This window comes from Fusarium odoratissimum (assembly GCF_000260195.1).
Source record: "Fusarium odoratissimum NRRL 54006 unplaced genomic scaffold supercont1.15, whole genome shotgun sequence".
NCBI lineage: Eukaryota > Fungi > Ascomycota > Sordariomycetes > Hypocreales > Nectriaceae > Fusarium > Fusarium odoratissimum.
Genome location: NW_022158701.1, coordinates 505,528 through 533,250, shown reverse-complemented (window position 1 = coordinate 533,250; position 27,723 = coordinate 505,528). Strand labels below are relative to the sequence as shown.

The 27,723-nt window shown below is 49.4% G+C and overlaps 10 protein-coding genes across 14 annotated transcripts; 4 read left to right on the top strand and 6 right to left on the bottom strand.

Annotated features, from left to right (window-relative positions):
* Positions 1-140: 140 nt before the first annotated feature.
* On the bottom strand, positions 141-2,945 carry FOIG_09396 (uncharacterized protein; the record flags this gene model as incomplete). Its single annotated transcript, XM_031209653.1, has 6 exons — positions 141-325; positions 753-866; positions 927-1,021; positions 1,173-1,453; positions 1,817-2,170; positions 2,871-2,945. The coding sequence occupies 6 exons, from the start codon at positions 2,943-2,945 to the stop codon at positions 141-143; spliced, it is 1,104 nt and encodes a 367-aa protein (XP_031060740.1).
* A 714-nt stretch (positions 2,946-3,659) lies between these two features.
* Positions 3,660-7,484, bottom strand: FOIG_09395 (uncharacterized protein). 2 transcript variants are annotated; one of them, XM_031209652.1, is made up of 2 exons: positions 6,010-7,484; positions 3,660-5,898 (listed from the first exon to the last, which is right to left on the bottom strand). In XM_031209652.1, exons 1-2 carry the CDS (start codon positions 6,410-6,412, stop codon positions 4,568-4,570), a joined length of 1,734 nt encoding a protein of 577 aa, XP_031060739.1. In that variant the 5' UTR covers positions 6,413-7,484; the 3' UTR covers positions 3,660-4,567. The 2 variants fall into 2 exon arrangements, with proteins under 2 accessions (XP_031060739.1, XP_031060738.1); XM_031209651.1 differs by having other exon boundaries at positions 3,660-7,484.
* Positions 7,485-9,708: 2,224 nt separating this feature from the next.
* On the top strand, positions 9,709-15,457 carry FOIG_09393 (uncharacterized protein). The gene is made up of 2 exons (XM_031209649.1): positions 9,709-14,150; positions 14,230-15,457. Exon 1 carries the CDS (start codon positions 10,433-10,435, stop codon positions 10,781-10,783), a length of 351 nt encoding a protein of 116 aa, XP_031060736.1. The 5' UTR covers positions 9,709-10,432; the 3' UTR covers positions 10,784-14,150; positions 14,230-15,457.
* On the bottom strand, positions 10,786-11,120 carry FOIG_09394 (uncharacterized protein; the record flags this gene model as incomplete). The annotated part of the gene is given in 2 exon segments (XM_031209650.1): positions 10,786-10,863; positions 10,878-11,120. 2 exon segments carry the CDS (start codon positions 11,118-11,120, stop codon positions 10,786-10,788), a joined length of 321 nt encoding a protein of 106 aa, XP_031060737.1.
* Positions 14,537-15,920, bottom strand: FOIG_09392 (argininosuccinate lyase). Its single transcript, XM_031209648.1, has 2 exons — positions 15,493-15,920; positions 14,537-15,442 (listed from the first exon to the last, which is right to left on the bottom strand). The coding sequence occupies exons 1-2, from the start codon at positions 15,499-15,501 to the stop codon at positions 14,918-14,920; spliced, it is 534 nt and encodes a 177-aa protein (XP_031060735.1). The 5' UTR covers positions 15,502-15,920; the 3' UTR covers positions 14,537-14,917.
* A 6-nt stretch (positions 15,921-15,926) lies between these two features.
* Positions 15,927-16,749, bottom strand: FOIG_09391 (uncharacterized protein). Its single transcript, XM_031209647.1, has one exon. The coding sequence runs from the start codon at positions 16,420-16,422 to the stop codon at positions 16,111-16,113; it is 312 nt and encodes a 103-aa protein (XP_031060734.1). The 5' UTR covers positions 16,423-16,749; the 3' UTR covers positions 15,927-16,110.
* A 1,285-nt stretch (positions 16,750-18,034) lies between these two features.
* FOIG_09390 (uncharacterized protein) lies at positions 18,035-20,528 on the top strand. 2 transcript variants are annotated; one of them, XM_031209646.1, is made up of 3 exons: positions 18,035-18,956; positions 19,020-19,647; positions 19,699-20,528. In XM_031209646.1, the coding sequence occupies exons 1-3, from the start codon at positions 18,210-18,212 to the stop codon at positions 20,286-20,288; spliced, it is 1,965 nt and encodes a 654-aa protein (XP_031060733.1). In that variant the 5' UTR covers positions 18,035-18,209; the 3' UTR covers positions 20,289-20,528. The 2 variants fall into 2 exon arrangements, with proteins under 2 accessions (XP_031060733.1, XP_031060732.1); XM_031209645.1 differs by having other exon boundaries at positions 18,081-18,956; positions 19,696-20,528.
* FOIG_09388 (uncharacterized protein) lies at positions 20,199-23,144 on the bottom strand. 3 transcript variants are annotated; one of them, XM_031209642.1, is made up of 3 exons: positions 22,940-23,144; positions 22,065-22,612; positions 20,380-22,010 (listed from the first exon to the last, which is right to left on the bottom strand). In XM_031209642.1, exons 2-3 carry the CDS (start codon positions 22,339-22,341, stop codon positions 21,877-21,879), a joined length of 411 nt encoding a protein of 136 aa, XP_031060729.1. In that variant the 5' UTR covers positions 22,342-22,612; positions 22,940-23,144; the 3' UTR covers positions 20,380-21,876. The 3 variants fall into 3 exon arrangements, with proteins under 3 accessions (XP_031060728.1, XP_031060729.1, XP_031060730.1); XM_031209643.1 differs by lacking the exon at positions 22,940-23,144 and adding an exon at positions 22,675-22,861 and having other exon boundaries at positions 22,065-22,621; XM_031209641.1 differs by having other exon boundaries at positions 20,199-22,010; positions 22,065-23,144.
* Positions 20,746-21,663, top strand: FOIG_09389 (uncharacterized protein; the record flags this gene model as incomplete). Its single annotated transcript, XM_031209644.1, has 1 exon — positions 20,746-21,663. The coding sequence occupies one exon, from the start codon at positions 20,746-20,748 to the stop codon at positions 21,661-21,663; it is 918 nt and encodes a 305-aa protein (XP_031060731.1).
* Positions 23,145-23,716: 572 nt separating the features above from the next.
* On the top strand, positions 23,717-27,266 carry FOIG_09387 (uncharacterized protein). The gene is made up of 2 exons (XM_031209640.1): positions 23,717-24,701; positions 24,752-27,266. The coding sequence occupies exons 1-2, from the start codon at positions 24,617-24,619 to the stop codon at positions 25,429-25,431; spliced, it is 765 nt and encodes a 254-aa protein (XP_031060727.1). The 5' UTR covers positions 23,717-24,616; the 3' UTR covers positions 25,432-27,266.
* The last annotated feature ends 457 nt before the right edge of the window (positions 27,267-27,723 follow it).

Below are 27,723 nucleotides of genomic sequence, written 5' to 3'. Positions count from 1 at the left end.
TGCTGACCGCTGCTTTGTGAGTTGCTCCAAGGCTCTGTATTGGCCATGAGTTAGCATTGATACAGAATTCATCATATGGGATCGTTCTTTACTTACCTGTTACTAAGTCCCCACGTAAATGGGAATATAATAAGACTGTATCAATTCTGGTACGTCGGTGTTCTTCTGTCGCTGGTGCGCCGAAGCATCCTTTGGCTCCTTGGTGGTCGCGCTGCTTGTCCTATCTCACATCCTAGGGCCCGAGAACCTAGACTGTACCCCTGGAAGGAATTAGACTTCCGTACTCGCTTGTATTGTTTTAATGTTTCGGTACGTCCTGTGGGGGCTGTGAGTTCAGCATTCGACTTGAAGGAACCTTTCTGTGAATCGCTTTCTCGGCTTGGCTTGACATCCGTGGTCTTTAATATATAGGACCGAGGAAGGCACTGGCGGTTACTGTCTTTGACTGCCGTCTTCATGTCCTCATCTCCCTCGACATCTTGTGATCTCCTCTCTAACCACGGTCTGAGCCCCGCAAACCCAGAGACAAGTTTTCATTTCTCACAGAACTCCTTGGCCGCTGTATATTGCGCCTCTAGCCAGGCTTTTTACTTGTCTAATTCGCCGACACTTTCACGACAGCGGTGCTAGCATGGAGCAGATCTTTCTTGCAGCCAGAAGCGTTTCCGTTATACGTGGCGCCTATGCGCTGACGTTTCTGAAACGGCGAAAGGACTTGGGAAAATGTCGAGTCGGTATGAGATGGGACCTACAAGCCTGATAGGGTGTCTTTGTCGATTTTCTCACTCGGACCATTTGCAGGTCTCTCGTGAGCAGTATGTATGTATATATGACATGGTACCAGGGGTTCGTCTCCATAACATCAACTATAGAGAATCGTTAATCGGGGAATACTATCAGAGTAAATAGTTTAGTGGAAGACTTACTGGAGGCTTGATTATATGGTAGCTCGGAGAAGATGGACTCCTTGTGCCGAGGAGTAATCTGGAGATTTTCGATTTCATCGGCTAGTAAAGCATTGCTGGTAGTGGCAGGGGCGTGGCAGTCCTTGATGAGTTCGAAAGGTGTATTCCACTGTCCTTCAAGGATGTTGCCTCAATTTGAGCAACCTTCTGATCGAGCACGGCGTTGGTCATCGCCAATTCGGGATCCGGAGTCTGGGTGAATGCTACCTCTCCAAGGGGCTCGGCCAGTGCTTCAGGAATTCGAATGCAATGTAGGGCGCCTGGCTGGTAGGGCTAGGGAGAAACGAGTCCCAGAGACCGCTGAGTGTGAGATAAAACGCCCACCGGAGGCCATCGGTTGGGTCATCCATTGCGACCCTGTTCATCTCGGAGGTGTCTGCTCTGGCATGGGCTCGCTGCCGACCGAGTGCTGCCTCCTTGCGCTTTTTCTCGGACAAGGTGAGAAGCTTCGAGTTGTCCTGCGGTCTTGTTTTGGTTGGATGGGGGGCCTGTTTTTGATATTGCGGTGGCGGACATGAGACTTGATGGTTGTAGTATTTCCAACAAGCTATACGCCTGCTGGTTGAAATCATCGATAAACTCATGAGGGGTGTCTTGTGATGGAGGGAAGGCATTCCAGACAGGCAGTCTCGCCCACCTATTGCTCAGCTCCTCTTGCTGGGGTCTGTCGACCACCATAGGTCCAGTTGGATCCCCTGGAGGTTATGCAGAGCACTCAAAGAGCTGGCAATAAGCTGTGACAGGACTAACTCGGCGTGGGGTCCCGGAGATGGGTGGCCGTGTTCAACTTCGATGATGATGTATCTGGATCTTATGTTAGTAGAATACCATCTTTAGTAGATATGACTTACTTTATGGCATAAAAGATTGCCATTATTGTGGAATTCAGCTGGTAGGAGATCGACCATTGCCTGCGCCTGGAGCTCGATGTTTCTCTTGCCACCTCTGATCATAGGGCTTCTCAGGATCGAGGAGGGCTTGGTCGCGGGGATCAAACGTCTGGAGTACCCCCTCATGAACACCGAAGTTGAGTGTGGCCCCCGACTGAGCGACATTTCCAGCATGCCCTTCATCTCCATTATCCCCAGCATTATTATATAGCTTAAATGCTTCTGATGCTCCACGTTGTGACCGACTTGGCCTTGCTGGTGAGTAGTGAGAGTGTTGTGTTTTGGAGGTAGTGGCTTGTCGATATGAACAGCTGCCTGAGAATATTTTTCTTTAGATAAAGTTGATGAAGGATGGTTTGGCACCTCATTGGATCCCTAAGGAGCTGGCAACAAGTTGCGGGAGCACCAGCTCGGCTTGAGGCCCTGAGGATGGGTAACCAGGCTCTACCTTAACTTCGATGTGCCTAAATCTTATGTTAGTAGCGTACTATTCTCAGTAGATAAGACTTACTTTATGGCAAGGATGATATCATTTGTTGACGATCGGTTTCGCATGAGTCTGTGAACTCCTGGAACTTTATCCAACAAGTATATCACCCAGTTGATTGCGCCATTGTTGACGGCATGGTTTGTACTTTCGAGGTGGTTTATGTCCACAGGGGAGGATTACTCCCTGGTGGGTTTCTCTATTCTTGTTTTGGGGCTGTCCGCACAAGACATCTATATCATTCAGTTGATAGGTTGGCTTTAAGTCAACATAGGCAACGTTCTTCTTGTAACAAGGGTTACCTTCTCTTAGTTGTTGTTCTGGACTGAACAAAAGAAGAGAATGGACGGAGAAGTATAATCTACAAAAAGGAATGGACAGGAGGAGCATGCAAGTGTTATACTATAGAGTTAAGTAGTTGAGGAAGTTCAAAGCCTTCAGCGTTCTCAAGAGCTCTATTTATACTTTTCCCAGCTTAGTTTGCATCTAGGCAGCATCTATACAGTCTCTCATCACCATATCATTCACATCATCACCAAACTCCATCACCAAACCCCAACTACCATCACCATCATCATCACCAAACCCAAACCCAAACCTCATCTTCATAACGCCCCCAAACTCCAAAAAGGTTGTCAAACCCTCTCAAAGCCCAACAAGGATTTCTCATCCCATCCTCCACGCGTCCACAGTCTAAATAAAGCACACATCCCCGATATGAATGCACATACCCGTTTCAATCTCACACAAGCTCACTCCTCACCACCTCTCACGCCACAAGATACTCAATACAAATACAATCAGGAAAACCCCTCACGGAAACCCGCATCATAGTGAAACGCCAGATCTGCTGTCAAAACCACGGCTCATCCTTCCCTTCCCCGACGCCATGAAACGAAACAAAAAGCCCCCCCTCTCTGTGCTCACACTGCCATCGTGTAACCCATTTGTACCACTCTGGCCTTGACACTTTTTTGCCACATAAATGATTAGAATAAAAACTGCATCTAGTGCCGTCATCACTCCAAACCAAACCATCCAATAAGCAACCTCACAAAAATCATGTTCTTTTTGCTAAACTCGTGTTTGCTGAAAGAGAGGTGGGGGGTACAGCCATGGTCGCTTGTGGAGGGTCGCGTCGTGCCGCGCTGTGGTATCACCACATCTTCAAATGCAGTCTAGAGTAGAGTGCTTACCAACTAAAGAGACGACTCGATTGATGGATTGTTTGTCCCTCTTCGCTTGGATGACCCGTGTTTGGACCACAGCTCCAAGGCATATTCCACGACATGGGCTGTCAGTCACAGTTGAGACACACGCAAGATAGTTATTTTGATTCTTTTGTATTATTCTTTTTGCTTTGCTTCACTAATCTCCTCGTCACCAAGGTTTTCTTACCAAGGCCGGAGAGCTGTCCAAGTTTTGACAGCCATTAATATCGTCCCCTCACCCTCCGCCAGTTTCCAAACCAGATACGCCAAATAGTGATCCCCCCATGATACATACACATGATTGTACACGCTCATCCCCCTTTGTGACATGTTCTCCCTTGATTTCAAATCCATCAAATCAACCCATTACTTGCTTGCGTCTGCAATGTCCGGGGATAAATGTTTGTAATGTGCGCTGTGCTGTCTTGTGTTTGTGCATTGCATCCTTGTGTCAGGTTGCCAATGTCGTGCACTCCAGTTTCATGGCGGGGAAAGCAAAATGTAAAAAGTAAAAAAAAAGAGAAAAAAAAAGGCAAATCCAACTCCTGCAAGCTAGAGCTGCGGTGCATGCTCTGTTCTGCTCACTGTTCTTTGTTTTTGTACCCCAGGTCCAGGTCCCGTCTAAACTTTTTCGTCTTCTCGATTCGCTTTGCTTTTCGAATATCCAGGTTTCCCTCTGTTCAACGCCCCGCACTTCCCATTATGTACACTTCTAAACAATAAACAATAATGTCCAAGCCCCCTCCCCACGGAGAAGGCCAAGGTCGTATGTTGTGCCGTCGTGGCTATATCGGGATCGGTGTCCCAAAAAATAAAAAGGAATGACATGAGTCGGGGTATCTCTGTAAAAAATAGTGCAAAATAGGACATGAAAGAAGTAGAAACGCCAGCAACCCCATGATAGCTGGCTTTATCATCCAACGACTTCTAGTTTGGTCTAGTCGTCATCGTCGTGGCAGTCATTAAAATGGTCGTTGATCCCATGTTCCAGTTCGTGTTTGCTGGAGGGGACCATTATTTTCGCAGGCCGACTTTGCCTGCGAGGTTCTTCCAGAATCGTGCTCCCTTGCGCTCTTCGCTGTGCGTCCGTAGCATTACCTCGTCTCGTTGCATGGGTCCTACAATGTCTTCGTCGCCTCGGGAGGGGAACTTGCCATCCGCATCCACCAGTCGGGGAATTGCGCTGGGCAGTCCATCCTCAAGGCGCTTCCATTGCATATCCGCAAAGACATCGTCCATGGGAGGTGGTCGGCCAAGGATGGAGCCGCCGCTATTGGCCCGTGATCGTCCGCGGCCACGGCTGCGGCTTCGTGAGGCGCTTGTCGAACCAGGAGCAGAGCTGGTAGCTTGCACAATCTCCGACATAAGTCCGTCATGGGTTGACCTCCATCGCCTCTCAATGTCGGCCCATTTGGCCTCAGTAAGAGCGTAGATCTTGCTGGTTTCGCCGTAGTTCTCGCCAGTGCGCACTAAGTGCTTGGTGTAGTTACATCGTGCTGCGTCCCAGTCGTTGCGCAACTGCTGAAGGGCCTCCATGTTCACAGTCTCGGGTTGATAAGGCTGCGGTGTGATGGTGAAGTTGGCGTGACCAAGGCGATCCGACCACTCATCGTGCTCCTGCAGGATCGAAGGGAAAGGGATCGGAACCTCAGGACTGTTGGAACCAAATCGGAAGGACGACACTGAAGGCTTTGTGCTCAGAGAAGGTCTAGGGAACTGTGTTGCAGAAGGGACCGGTGACGGTACTTCGGTAGTCGCAGAGGGTGGTGCAATGGTAGGCGATTGTAAAGGTGACTCAGGCGGTGGGCCGCTCAGTGGGCTGGTCATTAGAGGAGGTAGTAGAGGGGTGGTGGCCAGTCCTCGTTCTCGCTCAAGGTCGGCTTGCTCGACAAGAGCCTGCGCCTTCTCAATGTCGATGGGCGCAGGAAGGTTGATACTCTCGGTGCTGCCATAGTAGGATACTGCCGGGGTGGGAAGTCCAGTGTTTTCCAACATGCGCTCCTTTCCAGGTCGGCTGGGCGCAGACATGGACGACGATCGACTAGAAGGACCTCCAGATAGTACAACGCTCTCCAAGCTGAGCTCGGTGCTAGGTGAGAGCATCGGGTTGCCCCTGCGGGTGTTGGGGTTCCAGCGCGTGAGACTAGGGAAACGGGCACCAATTCGTGACGTTAGTCCAGCAAAGGGTGACTCGCTACCGGATCGCTTCTTGCGGGATCGCTCGTCCATGGAGGTGTCACCGTCACTCAAGAAACCCATGTCGTAGTCGATATCGTAGTCGCGGACAATGTCTCCATGGAACATAACATCTTCGGAACTATTTCGGGGCTCACACAGGTTGTCGCCTACACGGGAAGGGTATGGGTCAGTAACTCCACGATCACCAAGACGAAGACGGCAGGCCAAGCACGATTTCCCGGAAGATACGACAGCCTGGCCAGGCGGACGAGACATACACAAACAGTCGTAGAGACTAAACTGGTCCGAAGGGGAAAGACTATCACGGTAGCTGCTCTCTGTGTTGTCTGTGGTGGTGTTGTGTTCAGGTTCCAAAGGTTCTTCTTGAACATCGGGCAATGACCGCATTGGGGGTTTTGTGTGGACCGATTGAGTGGGCGATACAGGAGTCTCGTTCAATTGCGGTGGGAGATCGAGAGAAGAAGTCGAGCTCGACATTCGAAAGTGACCCTTTCCAGGGGAGAAGGTAGGTGTGATTGGAGAGGTAATGTCGGAGGAGGACGAGTTTGTTGTGTAGTAGATGTAGGAGAGGTCGGTCTCGGGGCTACCTTGTTGTACCTCCCACTTACGGCGCTCCTCTACCAACTGCGGGAGAAGCAGCGGCTTGAGCCTTGGCGACATGATGTCGGCCTTGACGGTCGAGGCCGTTATGATTGCGAAGTTGTCGAAAAGACGAACGACTGCGTTTCCCTTCTGCTGTCTATGGTGTTGTTGTTTTTTGTTTTGGTGTTGGGGAGAAAAACATAAGAAGAAGGAAAACAAGAAAGTTGGAGGGATGCCTCGGGAGGTGGATGTTGATAGAGGCAGTGACACAGCGGCCAAGTTGGGTTAGCCTCGTGTAGTCTTTTGGGAGCGAAGGTAGTCGCTGTCTGTCTGTCGGGCCAAGTGGCGGCGGATCCGGGGACCGGGGGTGCTTCTCTTTTTTCCCACTGAGACTCAGACCGGGGTGGGATTCTGGGAGGGAGGGTATGGATGTGGATGGGCGAAAGTGAAAGTGGGCAGGTGAACAAGACAAGGGTGCAGAAGCTAAAGCAAGGCGGGTCTTCTCAAGCCCAAGCCTGAACAGACTCTCTTGGCCTGTCTCTCTCCTCTCGCAACTATTTTTCTTGTCTGCGTCTGAGCGGAACAAAAAATGGTGGGGAACCGTTGGGTGGGAGTCAACGAGGAGACGGTTCCCGATGGTGGATTTTTTTTCCTGCTCCAAGTGGGCTGTGTCCAGCAGAGACTACCTTAGGGCGGGGACTGACTCTGGTGGTTGACTCTGGCTCTTGTTTTCCTGTTGATGTTTGGGGTGGTTGAAAAACAAACGATTTCTGGTTGCTGGTTACGTTTTTGGCTTTAGCTCGTCGTTTGAGAGGTCCTGGTTGGTTGTCCTCGTGAGGGCGGGTGTGTGACTCGTAACAAGTGATATCGATGTTTGGCTGTATCAGATGTATTCAATGACGACAGATGGTCGACAAATGTTGGTAGAGGTGCTGTTTGATCAAACAAGGAGTCGACAAGGGAGAGAAGAAATTATCCGGGCATGACGCTCGTTTATTATCAAAGGGTGTGAGGAGGTTATGCATGGGGTGATTGACTGCTGATGAGTTCTTGGGCGTCTGTCTCTCCGTGTATGCGAGCGACTCTTGACTGTCTGGGCAGGGCTGGGACCACTACGCGGTAGAGCACAGCACAGCGCAGCACAGCGCAGAGCAATGACAGGGCCTTGCGAGTGAGAACAAGCGCTCGGTCGTCCACGTGTTATTGAACCGAGGATTGGGCGTGACTACATATCAAGTGTTGGCCGTCTACTCAGAACCGCGGCTGTATCTTTAAAGTGATAAGGTGTTATCGTGGTGTTGTACTCTATGTATAAAATATGCGTATGTAATGTAATGTACGTCTGTCCACAGGTGGTGGAGGGTGAGGTGATGCTGTGCGGGTGGACTTGGTGACCGGTGAGATGGCTCTCATCTTCGGTACAGAGTCGTTCCGTTGTGCCTCTCTTCAATGATCCCTCTCCAACTGCATAATGGAGTCTGTAATGACAGGCGGTGATGGATTAACTCTACCCGACGTTACGTTCTCAACATGCAGTGCAGTCGAAGCTGCGTATACCTCTTGTTCGATTGCAGGGATAAAAAGGTTGGCTGACGTTCGAGCTCTGGGGCACGGAAGCGGGGGAAGAGCCCTGACGAACCGCCGCTGTGCTTCTCCTCTCGCGGCTGGTGTTAAATTGTTTCTTTTCTCCTGCAACTCTTGACAAGGGTTCAGTCTGTGACGTGGGAAAATAAGGTGATGAGGAGATGAATCCTGGAAATCCACTGGTTCAGAGACTGGCAGCTGTTCAAAACCTGCTCGTCCTGCTGTGAGACCGTACAGCAGCTTACAGTGGACGCTTACAGCACGTACAAGATTTTACAGTATTTTTTTTTTTTTTCTTTCAGAGGGCTTCAGGGAAGTGGGGCCATGCTTCCGCGGTGGACATCCAGTGGGGAAGGAGGTTGGGTCAAAAGCCTAAGCACAGAGGTTCAATGCAACAGTAAGGGCTTACAGTGGCTGGGTTTATTCAGAGCGACAGAGTCACGATGAGGAAGGGGAACTAGCCGTGCTCTGATGAGGCTGTCCGTGTTGTTTACATGATCGACAGAACGGCAACCCGAAACAATCACATTGATATTGACCTTATAGACAGATGAAACAATGGCTGCAGAACATGCACGGGCAAAGAAAAGCCTAACCTTGACTTTGACCTAACTTTTGAGTCAAACGTAGACTGCAATAGCAGGACCGTACGAACGATATTCGATTGGGGGGAACCGCATGGACCCTGAAAGGGACAACAAACCAGAGCAGCCAAAGCCAGTATCCATCCATGACCGAGAGGCTTTGGTACTTAGTTACAGGGGTCTTCCCTTCGACAATTGCTAATCGATGACGGTGCAAAGTCAATTCAGAGTTTGTGTTTGTATAAGCACTTTATACACAAACATAATTCCTATTGCTGTCTGTTTATGCAATGCACAATCAGTTTTATGCTTCTGTGGCTCAAACGTTGGAAAACCGTTTTGTGTAACTCCCGAATTGGTAAGAGCTGGAATGCATTCCCTGAATGCAAAGCTGGGAGCTTTGCTTTCACATGGAAGCGATAGCTCTAGCTCCCCCTCCTGCCATTGGATGCAAAGATGATCACTCTCTGGAGTTTTTTTTTTTGGTTTGTTTGTTTTACCCGCATTCCAATTCATTGACCTCATCGTTTTTGCCGATCACGTTTCTTTTTTTGCTAGCAATCAATTCGAAGCTCAAACTCTGTATCATTCTCATTCTTACCAAAATTTCCTCATTGAAACTTTGCGTTCCGCTTTGGGCCTGGACCCAGCTCTTCCAAAGTCTGGTTCCCTGTCAGCCAGGGCTCTCAATAGGCGATGAGCATCGAGAAGCCGGTGACATGGGTTAAGCAGCTCAGATGGGAAAGGTTTGGAGGAGTCAGCAGGGGGTACGTAGCCTTGCACTGAAGCATCGTATCTTCGCTGGGCTGGGCTGGCACCGCCTCTCTGGGTCGGCCTCGATTCTGCCATGACCATTCCATCCTTGCCCCGGATTCTCATGGATCAGTGAGTTTTTGGAAGACCAGACTTGCGGTATGGTAATTGCAGTTGGGTTTGCACTTCACCGTTATCTCTGACTCTGGGCTCTCTCGCTAGGCCAGGCGACTTGTGCCGTTGTGGAAACCCCGCGCGTGCTGGCTTCCATTGCAAGCGGAAATCCAGCCCGAGCATTTCTCTGCTGAGCTTCCAATTTTCGGTCTTGATCCCGCCACCAATAAACTCAAACCAGCAACCGAATTTGAATTTGCCAAATCGTTGACCGAAGCCGCTGACGGCATAACTCAACTCTGTATGCGCGAAAAAGGCAACCAGCTCTGCCGTTTTTTTTTTTTTTTTTTTCCCATGGCACCGGCTGAATAAACTTGTTGAGCTTTCTGGCTATGCAATATTACGTCGTTGTTCACAGCTTCAATGGAAGAAGCCATTTTGTCGATCACTTCCCTTTGAGATAGAGACTGAGCGTTGGTCTTGTTTCCACGAGACAACTGGGTCTTCCCGTTTCCCCGTGCTCGCAATTCCACCCGCTGTGTTTCCAGCTCATGACTTGGGCCTCAACTGACCGTTTGGCTGAGTTGACCGCCTACAGTCAACTACCGGTCAAGTTTCAACCGCGGGCCATTTCGTCAGAGCGAGGACGGATGTTTCCGATACACTTGATTTGCTTCTTTTCAAAGGATGACAGAGAGTCATTCATAGTCGCCTTGTTCGAGGCCATTGAATCGTTCCGCGCCCCTCCAAAAGACCGCGTTCTCGCCTAGTGGTTGGTCCCTCGTCTTCCTTCAAGACCCTTGACAATATTCAAGATGGAGTGACACATCGAGTGAATGCATCGAGATGCATCGACACAAAACAGTCTGAACTCGGAATTCCTCTGCCTTGCCATTGACAAACAAGGCTTTCCATGTCTTTCATTTCTTTGCTTTGCTTTGTCATGTCATGTCTTCAACTTTGCATCCTGTCGCGCGACAGACTCGTGGCCAACGGGGCACGCCTACCCATCGCGGCATAGCGTCCGCAGTCCAAGCTTCCCAGCGGAAGGGAAGCGACGCCGATGGTGCGCCGGGATCCCATGGAAGAACATGGAAGTCCCTCTAGCCTCGCCGGCGGGACTGGGTGGCTGCAGAGCTTGACACCGAGAGGCTGCCAAAGCCACGCCAACTTGCACCGGCGTCCAACGCTCCGGGAACAGTTGTTTGATGAAAAGCTTAACCCTCAACTGCTCATTTTACTTGTCTCTAGTGACTGTGTCGATCTACCAGGTCCCTACCCAGTCGTCTTTCATCGGTCAACATCGCGATCTCCAGGTGTTGATCGCCTGGGGAATAGGCAAGCAATTCGTGGAGAGCGTCGGAGAATTACAAATCTGCTCGTATTGAAGCAGCTACATGCCCCATCGGCATGAATTTACGTTCTGAAGCACCACCGTTCTCGGATGAATACACCGATTGCATCCTGTTTTACCGACCAGCACGCAAGATGCGCCTAGTGATACGTACTGCCAGTTGTCGGCGTGTTGCCAGACCCTTAGCCATCCTCCAGCAGCCACGATGACCCTGAGCCCCGGGTTGAGGCCCTGTTGCATTAGCCTCACCACGATACCTGGGCCGACATTGGAAGGAAGTCTTTGGAGGCTGACCGTTTTGCCCGCGGAAGCTGTCAAGGATTCCGCCCTTGCGCTTGTGTTCCTTGTCGCTGGGACCTTTCAACAATGGATGGACATGGGTGTTGGGAGGCTCCATTTCAAGGCTTTACAACAGTCACACAATGACTTCCATTCTTGATGGTTCAGACCTGCCGGTTTTGCTCGCTTGCATTTGACATTGATAACGATTGCGCCATGGTGAACAAAGTTACAAATCCAACACCAGGACTCTAGCTTCGTTGTATGGGCATGGGCGCTATAATGCGCGAATTGCTGTGATAGACAGGCTCGGCCCCAGTCCCAGTGGCGCTACTCTCGAGTCTTATTGAACTCCAGAAGACATCGCTTAGAAGTGTCTGTTTGAGTTTACACTTGACAATTCGTTGAGCTGTCAGATACGCGGATGAACCATGTGGCAGAGAAGACGGAAAGGTCACTGTTGAGAGGGGACAGGAAGTTCGGCTTGACAGAACCTTCTCTGAGAGCTAGTTGCTCGTCCAGTGCCAGGGTTGCATATCTTGTTACTATTCCAAAGCCGTTCATGTGGCTGACGGCCTTGAATGAAGGAACAAGTCCATACTGATGATCTTTTGAGGCACACCATTGAGGCACTCTTTCCGCCAATGGAGCTGGATCCTGACGGCCAATGTCCCGGAGTTGAAGTCAACAACTCTATCACACCCGGGATGCAACTCGGAATCTTCAATGTTCTCAATCCGTGTTCGCACAAACTCAATTCAACAGAGATTCCGACCCCTCCACCATCTTCAACTGCTAGGGCTTGAGAGTCCCATCCGAAGCACAATTAATTGCGCCGAAGTTGCTTCTATTCTCATGGCTGATAAAAGTCTTCGTTAACTAGGGCTTGTTGATTGGTTGACCACTCCCGTTTAGGCCCCTTGCAGCAGAACCTTTGCTTTGACCCGCCGCAGGTTGTTGATGCCTCGGTCGCAAGGCAGAACACCATCTTCATGATTGCGACGATCCTTCACCAACAAGGAAAGAAGCTTAACCAAGGCTGCGGGTGCCTAGTGAAAGAGCTTCAGCAAGAGTCCACCAAATGCCGTCATTGTCATCATGATCAACATCATCACTTGGAATTAGTCTCTTTGCCAAATTGAAAACTTCGCGGGGCTTTTTACAAATTGGTCAAAACCTCGTGGCCAGGATGAAAAGACAACAGAGTTTGCGACGCTTACTGGTGTCGGGCCGTCCTATGGAACCTCTGAGCGCCACACTACAACCTGCACGCTCTTTACTAACGGTCAAAACGCCGCGTTTATGACGAGATTCTGATCGAGATAACAATTGAAGTACGGGCTTCAACGTGGAAGCCACACGAATTACGGATACCTTGAGCTTAACTTGGACGTTATGACTTTGTGGTCTCTTTGTTGAGAACAGAGTTCAGCCATGGTGTTAGAATCAGCATCGGGAATGACACACGGGCCGCTTATACCAACGGCTGCGGCTGCAATGACTTGCATTCCATTAACTCAATGCTACTTTCACAACAGCATAATGCGACTATATGTGATGGTCAATTCAAGAAGATGCTGAAAGAAATCGTATGAGAGCAGGGCCGAGCAATTGCACACTGTCTAACACTCAACATGTTCTCCGATATCTTTAGCAATTGAGATTTGTTGAAGCATGTGAGTATGCAACGATCTCTCGATGTAGCCAGGTCTCAAGCCACCGCGATCGCCTTGACATCTGTTCCTGGTGGCGATACTAGTGCTCTTCCAAAGAAAACTCGATTGGGCAATGGCCTCAAATTCTTTTAGTGTGGGTTACATCGTCCGTCAACGTCGTTAATCGCGATGTCACCCACAAAAGGCACAACTGCGAGTTTACAGGGCAAATTCTGCCACCCAGAGCCTGCGGAACCCCCCAAAATGCCCCAAAATGCTGGGAAATGTGCATGAGCCTCATGAATTGTTGGCGACTTCGTTTGCGGCAGCCAATCGCGACTCTATCTCTTACAACTTTGAGGCAACGTCGTTGAGTCTATTTCGGCTCGTAAGATGCACGTCACGATCCGAGCGGGATACTCTGATTGTTCCCCGAAAGGCTTGACTGTTACATCAAGCGCAGATATGCTTGGAAGCCATGTGCTTGAAGGCGGCCGGCTGGTGAAGCATCCATCTGCAGGAACGCCAAAAAAAATCATCGCCAACTCGGCCTCAGACAGAATATGGAATAGATTGGCATCAAGTTGAACCACAATTGGACCAACCAAGACCAGATGTTGGGGCTTTTTCAGGAACAGAGGAGAACAACGCTGACGACAGTTTGTGTGCCTTGGGTGCTTGGCCAGAAGATTCCCACATGCATCTCCACCGGGCTTACAGGATCAGAATTTTCAGTCTTGCCTTTCTTTTTCCGTCATCATGAAAGAGTCTTCCACCGGCCCCACGCCGCGTCTTTTTGTCCCTCTTGGCTGTTCTCCGAGAAGCGGCTCCGAGTGTCTCCGTGAGAAGTGCATCGCTGAGAAGAGAAGCCACCGGGAACTGATAACGTGATAGTAATCTGCGATGCATCGTGGGGGAATGTCAGCGGGAGGGAAATCGGTCGATATGCAGGCCTATGGAAGGGGTTCCCTTGCGTCCACACGCAGTGGTTGGAAGTTGGATGCATTCGTGGGAAGCAAACTCGACTGCAGGATGTAATCTTTTGAATTGCTTATTGCATATTACTCCAGCTGTTATGGTTCACTGGATGGGTTGCAACGGAACACACAATAGGAACCAGTTAATTTGAGCGGCCGCAGGGAGAGGAATAATGTCTCAACTCTGATGAAAAAACTTTCAACGGTGGCTGATTGACTTTTCCTCTTCTCAGCCTCTGCAACATTCACCTGCTTACCCGCGAATTATGCCTCCCGATTTGCCCTGGCTATGCCTGAAGAGGGACGCGGCCAGCGGACATGGGGTCCGGAGGCTTTTGGTGTGTCTCGTTCCTGACGATCGCGACAAGGGTTCGTGTGGCCGTGGCTTCTCCTGTGGCTGACTTTTGAACTGGGACATGGCATTGAGGCACGACCAATCCTTCGTTGTGCTGCGGCGCGACGCGATGCACATGTCGGTCTCTGCTTCTGCTTAGCAAGATTTTGCTCATACTCAAGGTAAGCACGGAAATTTGATGCTCGGGATATTCGGCATTTCAGGTTTGAATGCACGAGGTTGTCATTGGCTTGCTCTCAGGATCCTATGCTCAATATCTGCATGCAAAGCCATTGGCTTCCTGAAGTTACTGCAGGCACTTTTTGCCTGACCTGAACTCAATGCAGTTGCAGTTGGCTTGTGCCGTATTCAGCGCTGACTGCCGAATCTTCTGACCTTTGCAGGTCTGCGAGAACGCAGGACTGACTTGTACAATCAGTCATTCGTTCCTCGCGCCGGCGGATACCACTCCATCCCGGCCAGGTGGCCATCAAATCGTCTGAACTACTTGGTGACATGTTTCTGTCATTTCGATGAAACTTCGCCTCGGTAAGGCACGTGGTCTCGCGGATCCTGCTGGGTGAAAATGGCATGGATACCACATTACTCTGAGACGAAACTCAAGCGTACCAAATCCATTTTCGTTTCCAGAGCTGAGTTCTTGCTGCTCTAAGCTGAGCTGTCGCTGAGTGCAGGCTGCGGAGGACGAAGAGTGGGCTGTGGTTTCGGGCCCTGGCTACGCTCAACCCATTTGGGACCTTCATATCTGACGCCATCACCAACTCTACAATTTCTCATCACTTGTCCTTGCTTTTCTTTATTTTATTTTCCAACCCAGGTGAACATAAACATCACGGTTGATCTATTTCTTACCTAAAAAATAGATCAACTTCTACCTTCCCAATTTCCGTACTGCAACCGTAGCCTTCGAGCCATCTATCAAACGCCTCTAATTCAGCATGCCCTTAAAGACCTCGATCTGCTCTAGCACGCCTGCTCGGCTGGTGCCACCTTGAGCATTCCTTGACTCAACACTAGCCTCGTAGTTGAATACATCCTTGATGTTATCCGGGAATCGGCTATCAATGGCCTGCAGCTGCTCCAGGCTCAGTTGGTCCATTGGGATTCCCAGCTCCTCGCTCTTGGCCACCACACGTCCCGAAATATGGTGTGTCTCACGGAAAGGCACGAAAATTTTCACGAGGGCGTCTGCAACGTCGGTCGCAAGGAGGAAAGGGTTGAGCGAGGCTATCATGCGCTCTGGTCGAAGCTTGAGAGTGCTGAGGATGCCATTTGCGATCTGCACTCTATCGGAGACAGTCTTGACATGATCTAACATAGGCTCCCAGCTCTCTTGCAAGTCTTTGTTGTAGGTACTGGGGAGGCCCTTCGTAGCACAATAAACACCGGCAAGATGACCAAAAGTCCTGCCAGCCTTACCCCTCAAAAGTTCGAGGTCGTCGGGATTTTTCTTCTACGGGTATATTAGCCAAGACTTCTATACGGTAGAAGAGGGAGACTTGCCTGGGGCATTAATGATGAACCCGTTGAATATGCATCTGCAATAGTGACAAAGCCAAATTCAGGATACTATGGCACACATCTGTAATGCAAGAGCCGAGGCTGACACGCTAGAATCTCGAGCAGAGTCGAAAGATTCGGGCTTCAATACTTCGCTCAAGTGTACCGTTGTTGCTGTGTTGTCGGAATGAAAGCGCCGATGAATCCCTGCCATTGCATAGAGCTCACCGCTGATACATTGTTGCTTTTTTGCCTTTCTTTCCCTTGCTTTACTGTACCTTGCTGGTTCATCCAAAAGAAAGTCTCTTTTCCCCTGCCCTGTTCATTCAATTGATGCGCCGTGTGGCGGATGCTCATTCGCCCACATCCTGATTCCGTGGTCGAGGCTGTTACAATCAATGAGTTGTATCGCGCGCGTGTGGGGGAGAAAACTTCTTCTCTCAGATAGCCACGATAATGTATTACCCGCCCACGAGGCTACCAAGTTCGATGGTATGCTATTCTGCGTTGGCCTCGATCCCCGGGGCCGCTCTGTAGCTAGGCCTCACCGGTTTCTGGGGTAGCTTTTTTGAGTTGTTCTGGCCTCGCTGCTGTAGGAGATATCACACTTGGTTCGTCCAATCAGTTTCGCGGAATGAGATGCGGAATTACCGCCTGGGATAGAACGAGGCCTGATTGTGGCGAGAGGGAATGGGATGTCGGAGGAGGGAAGTCGACGTGTCTATATGCCTCAATTAATGTGTTGTAGATCATTTGAGGGTGTGCAAAGGTGTTGTGATGCTGGCTGTTGTACCCGATATCAAGAAGCTGGACCGGGAGATGGCGCGTTGCAAGACAAAGATGTTTATCGGTGTTTTTCGGGAGAGAGGATTCAGTGCGGCTCAAAGAATGTCTCCGGATGTATGTACTGGCTTCGTTTGTAGACGGATTCATTTGTAGGTTTTGTTGAGCTTTCCGTAGGTTGTAGGTCCATCTGAGGGTGAGCTTTCAAGCTCCCAAGCCAATCAAATTCGCCAATTGTCTAGAATACGGATGTAAGTCCCGTGAATGTAATTACGTGTGCGCCGAGTGTCTGATCCAGTCGAATTGATATGATTGAAGCGGTTGAGTTTGAGCGTTGCATGTTGGCGGTGTGGAAGGTTTAGGGTAGGTAAGATTCGCTGCTTGTCCTTTTGGGTATGATGCTGTGCGTTTCTCAATCATGTTTTCGTGCTATAGCTATTGTGTTAGTCTTTGGTAATATGAACAGCATTAATAAATGGCAAGAAGTCTAAGGAAACTAGTCGCGAATGTAGTTCGTGAAGTCTGTTGTATCGATGATGGTTCCATGACGATCACACCTTGATGAACTCAAGCCTGGGTAATATCCAGCACGACCAAAGGCAAAGTGAATGTGATGAATCTGAGAAAAAGCTTCATACATATAGAACAAACCTCCGAGTAAAATACTCGCTTCAATGGTCCGTTTGTGATAAAATGTATCGTCAGTTCTTGGAGCTACCGGGTAGTTGAATTGACTGCTGAATCGATCGCTTCACTGGAAGCGGATCCAAAGGGAGCGCGATCAAGAACTTCAAAAAGGGAAGAGAATCAAGATATCAGTCTTGAGTTGATGCTAGAGGTACTGCGTATCGTGAGATTCCCTGGTTGCGATGTGTCAAGAATCTCCATCGTGAACATCGCCGAAGACAAGGGTGGATGGCTCACTCGGACCATTAGTATCCTGATACGCTGCTGTGAAAAAGAGAGCAGAATCGAGGAATTCTCATTCCAAACTGGCTCGCATGTACTGCATTCAATTGACATTCTCTTCGCCTGTTCTCGTGGAAGACGGAGAGAGATGGCACTGCCCAATCTCGAACGGTGTGCCAAGTGACACTTGTCTATCCACCCACTTGAGAGAATAGATATGGGCTCAGCCGCGGCAGTCAACGATGGAGGAAGCAAGAGGTTCTAATGGAGTTGTTCGAAAAGGCGTCAGCCGGAAATTGCCATACATGAGGCAGTGACTCTGCTCACGATGTCTTGAAACCAGGAATCACCTACACACTCAGTTGTCGTTCCAAAAGAGTCTCAACCGACATAAACAGTGACGACGAGGCTTGGTCCAGGGTAGCATTCAGTCTTCAGCTGCCGTTTATCTACAAATCCTAACAAATCACCATCTCTGGAGCTGACAACCTCCGGACGATGTCCTCCGCGATATCGGTAATCGGCCCCACGCCGGAGGTTACACCCGGGATCGACAAAATCCATGACTGAGCCTCATCATCCAAGCAAATCTGCACGTCAAAACAGGGTACGAGCGCGTTTACCAACAAGGTTGCGATGTTCAGCGTGTACCCAGATCAAGACGCTAACCAAGGCCCGTTTGTGTCATTTGCGGAACCGTGACGTGGAGGTTGCATCGAGTACAGCTGAAAAGAGCTTACGACAGCTATCATATCCACTGGATTTTACTCTTTAGGTGATACACTGTGTTTGGATTTTCTGGGGAATAGTTGCTGTGATTGGAAATAATCTGTTGGTTGCAGCTGTCGTTAATCTAGGACCTTATGACGTCACGGAAGGAGGGCAGATGTCATGATACTGATTCCCTGGCATTTTGACGTAGGAGGCGGGGAATCAAATTCCAGCTCAAGAGATACGAAGACATAACAACTCTAATCTCCCATTAATCCTACCCACGTTGGAGACTGCAACGTTCTACGGTAGACATCATGGCTACAGCAGAGGACCCAAACCGTAGCTACACAGCAAGCAACACAGGAAGCGAACCAGAAATAATAGAACAACACCAAGAAGAAGCCCCAACCGTCAGCCACTCCCTCGCCGAAGAATCCCAAAACTTTGAAGAAAAAGGCGCAGCGCAGCTTGAGCACGGCGATGTCGAAGTCAAGAATCTAGGATGGAACGAACCTCCCCGCGTCGTGCCCCCGCTGGTGGGAGGCTTGAAGAATGAAGATGTCTGGGCCTTGATACGACGCTTCGATAAGCAGGTCTTCTACGTCAGGAGTATCGAGGAGCCACCGCTGGGAATGCTGGATATGAACATTGCAGACGAAGAAGAGTTTTCGCCTGAGAAGCTCAGGGCGCAGATCGAGCGACTCTATGTTTCGGTTTTTGCGCAGTTGTTTTCGTTTTGGAAGCATATTGTGCGTCTTCGCTCTTGGAGGGAGTATCAGCGAACATCTGCGTTCCTCGCAGTATACACACTCGCATGGCTTCTCGATATTCTTGGTCCCACGATCATTGTCTTCCTCATGGTACTCATCTGGTCCCACGAGGCCCGCGATATCTGTTTCCCTGGAGCACCACCCTCGATAATCGACTCCAAGACAGGAGGCGTCAAGAAACCGGCAGCTGGTGTTCTGGCCTCCGATGATTCAGTCACTGGTGCGCCGGAGAAGCACAAGGGCGAAGCAGTTGAACAGGAAGCTCATAGCTTTGTGACGAGCTTGTCTACGGTATGTTCAGGTGTAAGATTTGCTTTTTTGATCCTTGAAGTATGCAGACTGAGTGATTTGTAGATTGTTGTTAGCACGGCTGCGGGTAAACACCCCCAGACGGATCCCGACGATGATAGCGCTGCGCCTGATCCGACGAAACTTACTGAAGAGGCCACCGAGGCTAGACAGAAGTCTGTGGGAGAGAATCCTCATGCTGAACATAACAGAGCCAAAAAGCCGGTTTCGAACGCTGTTTGGGACAAGGCGCGTCCGACGATGCATATGATTGCTGACTTTGTTGATACCTGGGAGCGATTCGGCAATGCCTTGAGTCCGGCAGCGCCTTTCCATCGCCATCGACCTAAGTTTATCCTCATTGGTGTTCTTGTACCTATGCTTCTCGGAGCTTGGTTCACGACTCCGTACATGGCAATGAAGGGAGTGGGATTTGCTGCTGGCTTTGGATTCTTCGGTGATCCCATCATCACACCCGCTATGAACTTCATCAACAGGACGTATCCCCGCTGGGAGAAGTATGTCGAGTTGCGAAACACTATTCTTCGAGGCGTTCCTACAAATGCGCAGTTGGCTATCACTCTTCTTCGCATCGGTGAAAAGAACAAGGCTCCTCTGCCACCCCCTCCTTCTTCCGACGTGCCTCCCCCGACTGTTCCCCATGAGACTGCTGGAGAGGGTTTGGAACATCTAGGTGTGTAATACTCATTGACTAAAGTTCAGCACATACTAACACCACCAGAAGGAGTATCACAGAGCGAAATCGCCGAGGCTGTCCAGCCTGATCCAAACATTATCCACGAAGATGAACACGAGGAGGAAGAGGAAAAGACAAAGCACAAGAAATCTCATCGCATCATGAACTTTATCCGTGGTACAGCAAAGGGTGGTGTTACAACTGCTCTGGCCGCCGACAAAGCGAAAGCCAAAGCAGGTGCTCACCACGCAAAGAATCGCCTCGGTGTAGTCAAAGGCCAAGAACCGTATCCTCTCACCGGCCCAATTCGCTTCCCAGCGCGGTACAAGGGAAAGAAGGGCCATGCTTACATTACGGCCACGGCTACAACGCCTGCTGTTAGTTGGACGACTGAGCTAGGAGATGTGAAGCCCGCTTGGACTGTTACGATTGGCGATATTGAGGAATTGAAGAAGATGGGTGGTCTTGGGTGGAAGAGTAAGATCATTGTCGGCTGGGCAATGGGGAGTGAGATTGTGGATGGTTTGATGATCAGGACGAAGGATGGGCAAGAACATCATCTCACGGCGGTCTCTATGCGGGATCAGTTGTTCAACAGGTTGATCTCCATGGGAAACCAGATGTGGGAGGCGTGGTAGACCCGTCTTTTGGGAATAGTCTTGATTTGGTAGGTGTCTGGAGTTTGGTGATGGACTCATGATACTCTTTGATACCAGGAATACGAAGTACGATGTGGAATCAATGTTTGGAATCAATTGAATCATAAGTCTAGACCTCGCTAGTTGAAGCATTGGTTGAACAAAAGATCCTGCTTTGTAATCTCGTGAGTCCACTGAGGAATTCAATACCTTAAATCCTCCAAACAATCGTGTCAAACGTGGGGAAAGTGGGACAACTTGACAGGGTGACGTCAATTGACTACAGAGGAGAGCTTACAGATCAATCACATCTGCAACAAACCTGCAGCAGCACCTGTGACAACTCGGCCGAGGTCGCTCAAAGGTGGGGGATAAAAGGTGATACAAGAAAACAAGAATACCCTCCCCCAATTCCCTATTTCTGTACAAGATCGTCTCATAGCAAGCTAAACCCATCATGAGCTTCACCCCAGAGCCCTACGACCCCATCACTGCCGACTCATGGCTCGTCTGCGACACATGCGGAACTCAATTCCCAACGTCTGATCGCAGCACCCTCAAGACATGTCACATCTGCGATGACCCGCGCCAATTCGTGCCGCCGTCTGGACAATCGTTCTCTACGCTGGGGGAATTGAAAAAGAAGCATAAAAACGAATGGACTAAGTGTTCTTCTGATGAGAATATCACGTTCATCTCGTCGGTGCCGAAATTGGCTATTGGACAGCGTGCTATTCTTATCAAAACGCCAGAGGGCAACATTCTCTGGGATTGTATCACGCTGCTTGATGATGAGACTGTCGAGAGGATTAAGAATGAGGGAGGGTTGAAGGCGATTGTTATAAGTCATCCGCATTTTTACAGCACCCATGTTCAATGGGCTCGCGCATTCAATTGTCCAGTGTATCTCTCCGCCGAAGACAAAATCTGGACAACCCTCTCCTCACCACATCAAATCTTCCTCACGGCCCTCGAAACGCCCATCCTCTCCACGGCCAAAGCCATCAAGCTCGGCGGGCACTTCCCAGGCTCCATGGTGCTACACTACAACTCACGGCTGTTCATAGCCGACACGCTTATGACGACGGCGTCAGGCGTCGGGAACTGGAGTGTAGACGCCACCGGTGAATCGCGGTCCCGACCGGCTGGGTTGAACTCTTTCTCGTTCCTGTGGAGCATTCCGAACTTCATTCCTCTGGGTGTTGGGGAGATGGCGAGGATGTGGGGGATCCTGAAGGGGTATGAGTTTGGGGCTACGCATGGTGGGTTTATGGGGATGGATATTGAGAGTGAGGATGTCAAGGGGAGGGTTTTGGAGAGTATGAAGATACAGGCTGGGTTTATTGGGGATAAAGAGTTTGAGGAGAAGCTGTGATGTGTGATGTATATCGATTGCCTTTTGTGTATCGAGTATGAGAGATGAGAGATGATAACGACGTTGTTCAATTAAAAATATGTAAGTAAATCAGGGCCATTCTGATATCTGGGTATCGATCAAGTTTTTAACGTGCATCCAACTCCTGCTCATGCATCTCAGTCTTTCCATCCATCAACGCCATAGATCCAATTGATAAAAGGTACGCAAAGCTCAGTCCTTCTTCCAGAACTTCCACTTCTGCTTCATCGGCGACGATGGACATAGATAGCGGTTCAGTAGCTCTCGACCCTCATCAGGAAGATCGATGACAGATTCATTGAGCGTATCGATAATAAAGCGATTCGCTATAAACAATTAGTATCAATTCAACACCCAATCCAAAGAAAGAGGGAACTTACGCATCAAGTCAACGCCGCATTCGCCAGCATCAATGGCCATATCGATCCTCGTGGAATTATAACATCCATATCGAAGTTGCAGCTCAAGCATACATCTCCAGAGCTCCCTCGTCTCATCGAGGCTCATGCCTTCGCAGCTGCGTTCAGAACATGTGCTTGCTTGGCGGGATCGTTGGTTATCGTGGTGGGATTGTTTTGGTAGAGGGATTGCCTCGTCGCACGGGGGACTCCACATGGCGGGGAGGGAGAGAGGGCCTGGATGATTCTCGCGATACATTTTGGGTGGTGATGACAATAGGCTTGAATGGTTGAAGATGGATGTTGAGAAGAAGGAGTTGAGGTCTTATATAAACAGCCTCAATTATCTTCTCCTTTCTTTTTTCCCTCGCCCTTTTCTTGGTTTCAGGCTCGTGAGTTGTCTCTGCTGTAGTGGGGTTTTCACTTCACACTTCTGGCCCAATATGACAGGCAGACCCCTGCTTATTTATATCAAAGCGTAGCTCCGAACAAAACAAACAGAAAATCAGGGCGAGCCCGATTAAGTTATACTAACGAACCTGTCCCACGGTAAGTGCCGCAGACAAACAAACAGGAGGGTGGGAAGCTTTACGCAGTCAGCGGGAGAGCGCCACTTTGAGGGTCTGAGACAGCTGGGAGCTCTTGTTGATGAGCCAAGAAAGGCGTCAGTGAGTCACATGTGGGAATAAAACATGCTTAAGTCCGTGTAATCAGTGAGTTTACGGCCACGATATTGTCATCAGGGTGGGTGTCATCATCGGAACATAGCCTGACGGAATAACATCACAAGTGATCGACTTTGCATACGAGAAGAGACGGGAGAGAGAGAAAATCCTTTCGGCAGTTTGAGTACGTACTGGGCCAGTTGACCTGTCACTCGACGCCAAGTTAGTGCATGATCTGCGGACCATGGATGGATTGAGGCTTGCAAGCCTGATCTGATGCCCAAGACCAAGAATCAAGATTAGGGGTCACAAGGACAGGCTTGTGATAACGACGACGCCAAAGACAGGGCGGTTCGATAAGCTTTTGCCTAACAGCAGTGGTATGGATGATAGAACCATGACGACGGACAGAAGATAGCAGAAGCATACTGCGGTCTACGGGATAAGTAGCGGTGATTTGAGGTCTGTTACTGTACCCGTGAAAGCCGCTATAGCCGGGTAGAGTAAACATCATTGATTTTTTGTCTTCTTGAGTCACAGTCACATTTCACAGTCGCATCTTAAGCCAAGACTGGTTTAAGGCTGAGGGAGGAAACATCCGGTTGCCCCGCCCCATAAAATAGGTACCTACATAGCACGGGAGGACCCTGGGTTCCACTGGCAGAGGAGCCCTTTTAGTGACTGAAGTCTCAAGCAATTGAATGTACCGGATAACGTTGAGTTGGACAGTTCAGTACATTCGTTGAAGCGGTCAAGACTGTGGCTCTGAAAAAAGCAGTTGAGGCAGTGTTTCTCAACGGTTCACCCAAATGCAAGGGATATACGTTCACCGCCAAGACCACAATTCACAATTACGTGGCGTACAATACAAACTCAACCACAATCATGAACAAAAACTGCGCCTCGGACAAAACACGTGCTATTTTTTTTTCTTTCTTCTTTTTTCTTCTCGATATAGCAAACAACATACCTTGCATGGTCATCTCCGAGCAGCTGGTATTTTATTAATACTTTTGTGGCGTTAGATCTTTGGCTGTGGCGCACTTTCCCCAGATGCCACCTTGGATCTATTGTTCCAGATCGTGAGTTAAGCTTGGACTTGGTGAAGAAGGTTCTGAGCGACTGGTACTTCGTGTGTGGATTGGGTTTGGCTAGGAGGTGTTTGGTGGTTTGTGGTTGGAGAGAAGGTTTGGTAAGTGTGAAATCTCCACATGGCATAGGCAGATGGCATGTTGCATCAGGTTTCTTGAATACTGATCATATCACGAACAATTGAGACATTGGTTTATCGCTGAAGCAAAGGAGAGTCTAATTGGTGCATGGATTTTTGTTCAATAGGCTTTGAACGGCTTGTAAGTTCGCTGCTGCCCAAGGGGAGCTTCCGAATGATTGACTCTCATCCATATCCCAAAGCGTCACCTGAGTGAATACCCTACCTGGCCGCCTGGATACCCTCAAACGCTTCACATTAAACAGATCGATCTTCAAGGCTGAAGCAAAAATATCCTAAGACTGATAACCGAGTCGATCACAATAATCTCCGTCAATAGTCACAAACTAGCGCTTGCTAGTTCGCCATTCAGCTGCAATCTCTCTTGTCAAGGGGAGGCAAAAAAGCCCAGGACCTCTTATCTAAGTGATAAAAAGACTTAGGTAAACTTAATATATCTTATTAGTACTTTAGACCAGTTTATTTTGGCACCCTGATTCAACGTCAGAGGTTTTCTTGCTCCTCGAGGGCCTGTCAACATCTAGAACCCAATAGTTTAATCTCCTATTCCATAGGAAAAAAGTCTTCAGAATTGACGATGGGGTAATTCCGCTCTTTCATCTGCTTTGGCAGTCGTCGCTCGTTATTTTATCGTCAATATGCGTTTCGCGCTTCTATGGTCGCTGCTTGCGGCGGATGCTGCGGTCGCCAGTGTATGTAAACCTCGCCAGTCAAGTGGTTCAAGTAAGTACTTCTGCAATGTCTGGTGGAATTGAGGAACTAATTGTCAACAGGCACGGCTGCGACCGCTGAGATTGAGACTACGACGACAACTTTTGTCGAGTTATCCACCAGCATCGCGACGTCGACAGTGGAAGATGTAACCATCACCGAAGCTGCAACCGCTGTCGACACCAGCACCGAAACCGCTGCTTCAACGCTCACAGTCGCCGAAACAACAACAAGCGACATCGCCGGTCCCCTCGAAACCTTCATTCTCGCCGCAAAGGTCGAGGGCACCGTCAGCGAAGAGCTCTCGGGCGCAGACCGCGATGGTTCGCCAGTAGTATGGCCAACACCACGCTTCATCGCCAGCGGTCCATTGATCATCTCCATCGACTCCACGACTAGTTATCTCCAAACAAGTGGCGGATTCTACCTATGTGTTGCATACGGAGATGGTACTACACCCAACGGTGTCAAGCTTTGCAGTGCTGAGTCGCTGAACAATCCTGCATTTGGCGCCCTTACATGCGAGCAGACGGAGGATCGGAAGATTGCATGTGAAGCTCAAGCTGGACAGTGCATTAGTGATGGTGAGAATAACGTATGTTCTCAGCTTCCGGGGACGTATGGTCAGTTCTACTATTACAGGGGACTCTTTAATGGGGTTTATCTCGGTATTGGGTCTACTGTTAATACCGATGAGAGCCAGCATCCTGTTGAGCTCAAAGCCAGACGAAGCAGTACATGATGCATTCAGTTAGCTACTCAAGCATACACCATCTAGAAGAGATAATGAACAACTGCCATAAATCTGTGCATCATGAGCTGAAGACCCCATGTCGTCATACCTCGAAGCTTCCCAGCCACGGCGTCTTCCCCTCAACGATCCAACGTTCCAGACCCGTTATGTCACTTCAGCCCTAAAACTTCATAGCTAGGACATGAGGTAATGTAGTCCGGGCTGTTGGGTCTCAAGCTTTATGCAGTCAGCTCACTAATACCGGCACCACCGGATGTTTGCAGCTTGGGTTAGTGAGAGTCAATGGACGTTAACGTTGCTGCCTGTTAGCACTTTAAACAGTAATATTAATAGGACTTACATAACCAAAACAGTAACGCTTGGAAGCATCCGACTTTGACGTCAATCCAATGGAGTTTGTTTGCTTGCTAAATTCTGACGGTGAGGGGAAGCTTGGTGACAGGCGCTGAGATGCGTGGTTGGGATAAGCTCCAGGAAGATGAACGCTTGCCGATGACTCACAAAGTCAAGCTTGTAATAACTGAAAAGTTGACCGGAGAATGATTTAACTCCTTCGCAGGCTGAACTCGCTGACAAACGGTGCAGGAGGTAGCAACCGACGAAGGAAGAGAACTTGGTGATGACTCGCTGAGAACTACGACATTGGACGGGACTGGAGACGACAGTTTTCGTCTTGACGGCGATAAGAAGGAACTCCGAAGCCAAAGTGATGAGAAAGTTCTCTGGTTTTGAGAGGCATGGGCTCAACTTGCATGTCGGGCACGTTCCGCGACTGCATCCTCATGGATGCAAAAGATCAAGAGAACAATCTTACACGTCAAAAGGCGCGCATATAGAAAACTTTCGTCGGGGCACTGATCGAAAGACGCATTGGTCTGATAGCACTGAGAACTGCAAAGGAGTTTCACAAAATGGTGACGGAGAGAATATCCTCCCTCACGAGCGCGGTCGATGACACCAGACTATGCCAACAAATGCCATCAGCATCTATAGTACTTCGACTCTTCGACGACCAACATATACTTACCCGGGCGCCATATAAATTATCACCAGCCGGCCTTGAACCTCTCATCTCTTCCCTCATCCGAATTAGTACGTCACCTCATCTACATGTCTCTTCCCAGTACCAGCGATGCCCAAACTCTGCATCATCTAGCGCTTGAAGCCGTATAAGAAGCCTGGGGTCTTAAACGAATGCCAGCAGGACAGTGCGTGAGGACGACTAATACAGCTTTTGAAGGACGTCGTTGTGTTGATACGATTCGCTGAAGAATCGAATCCCGCGCTGCTCTCCCCTTGCTCTTGAAGACGATGTGACAAGTTCTTATAGCAGACATAGTCAGCGGTACTCGGGTCGCTGAGCTCGGCCTGTACGCCAGCGAGGTTGAAACCCTTTCTGGTGAGGTATTTGTAGACACTTGGCGGATTTTACAGACTGGTGGCCGCGTTTCCACAATGAAATGTCATGAGTAGGTGCCGACAGCTGGCGATGCTTTCCAGGCATAGCAGCCGTACGAAACGAATGGGCCCTTCTGAAGGACGAGCAGTTAGAGAAAGCATGAAGCTCAAACCGGTGTACCTACAATTGAGATTAGAGTGATGGCATCCCTCACCAAAGATGGGTGCGTCAAAGCCCCGTTTTGTTGCGGAGAGTGCTTCTCACAGCAGCTCTGCTTCATATGGCTCAACACTAAAACATCACCAACTATAGTAACTTCACGTTGAACGGATCTGGTGTTCCGAGACACGGACGAATCGTACAAGGGACCACTCATACGCAGCCTACCATAGCGTCTTCAACTTAGTCGTCGCTGCATGTAGAAATGTGTACGCCTATTAGGGCACATTGCAGGTCTCGCGTGTCTCGTTTTGTGTATACAACCGTCGCTACATCTAAAGCATACACATGTTTGTAGTTATTCCGACAATTAGTAACAGAAAGGTTGTCTAGCGGTTGATCTCCAGCGTATGGTCGGGTTTGGTACAGTATCCTGCGTTGGGTTATCAGGAGTGCCACTGCTATCAGCTTCCTTGAAACTCGAATAAGGTATGGTATATCTTTCAGTTCTCGAACTGGCTGTGGAACCCGTATCCTCGGGCTCTGATAACAGATTCATTTTCCACGTGCGTATCGTGAGTACCTCTGAAGGACTAGCAAGGAGAGTGAGAGCACTAAGGTACAGATGAGAACAAGATACACGATACTGCCATTCAGATGCGTCTTCCAATTAATGTTGCCCCTGGTAAATACAGAACACCTAAGGGAACACCGAGTAGAAG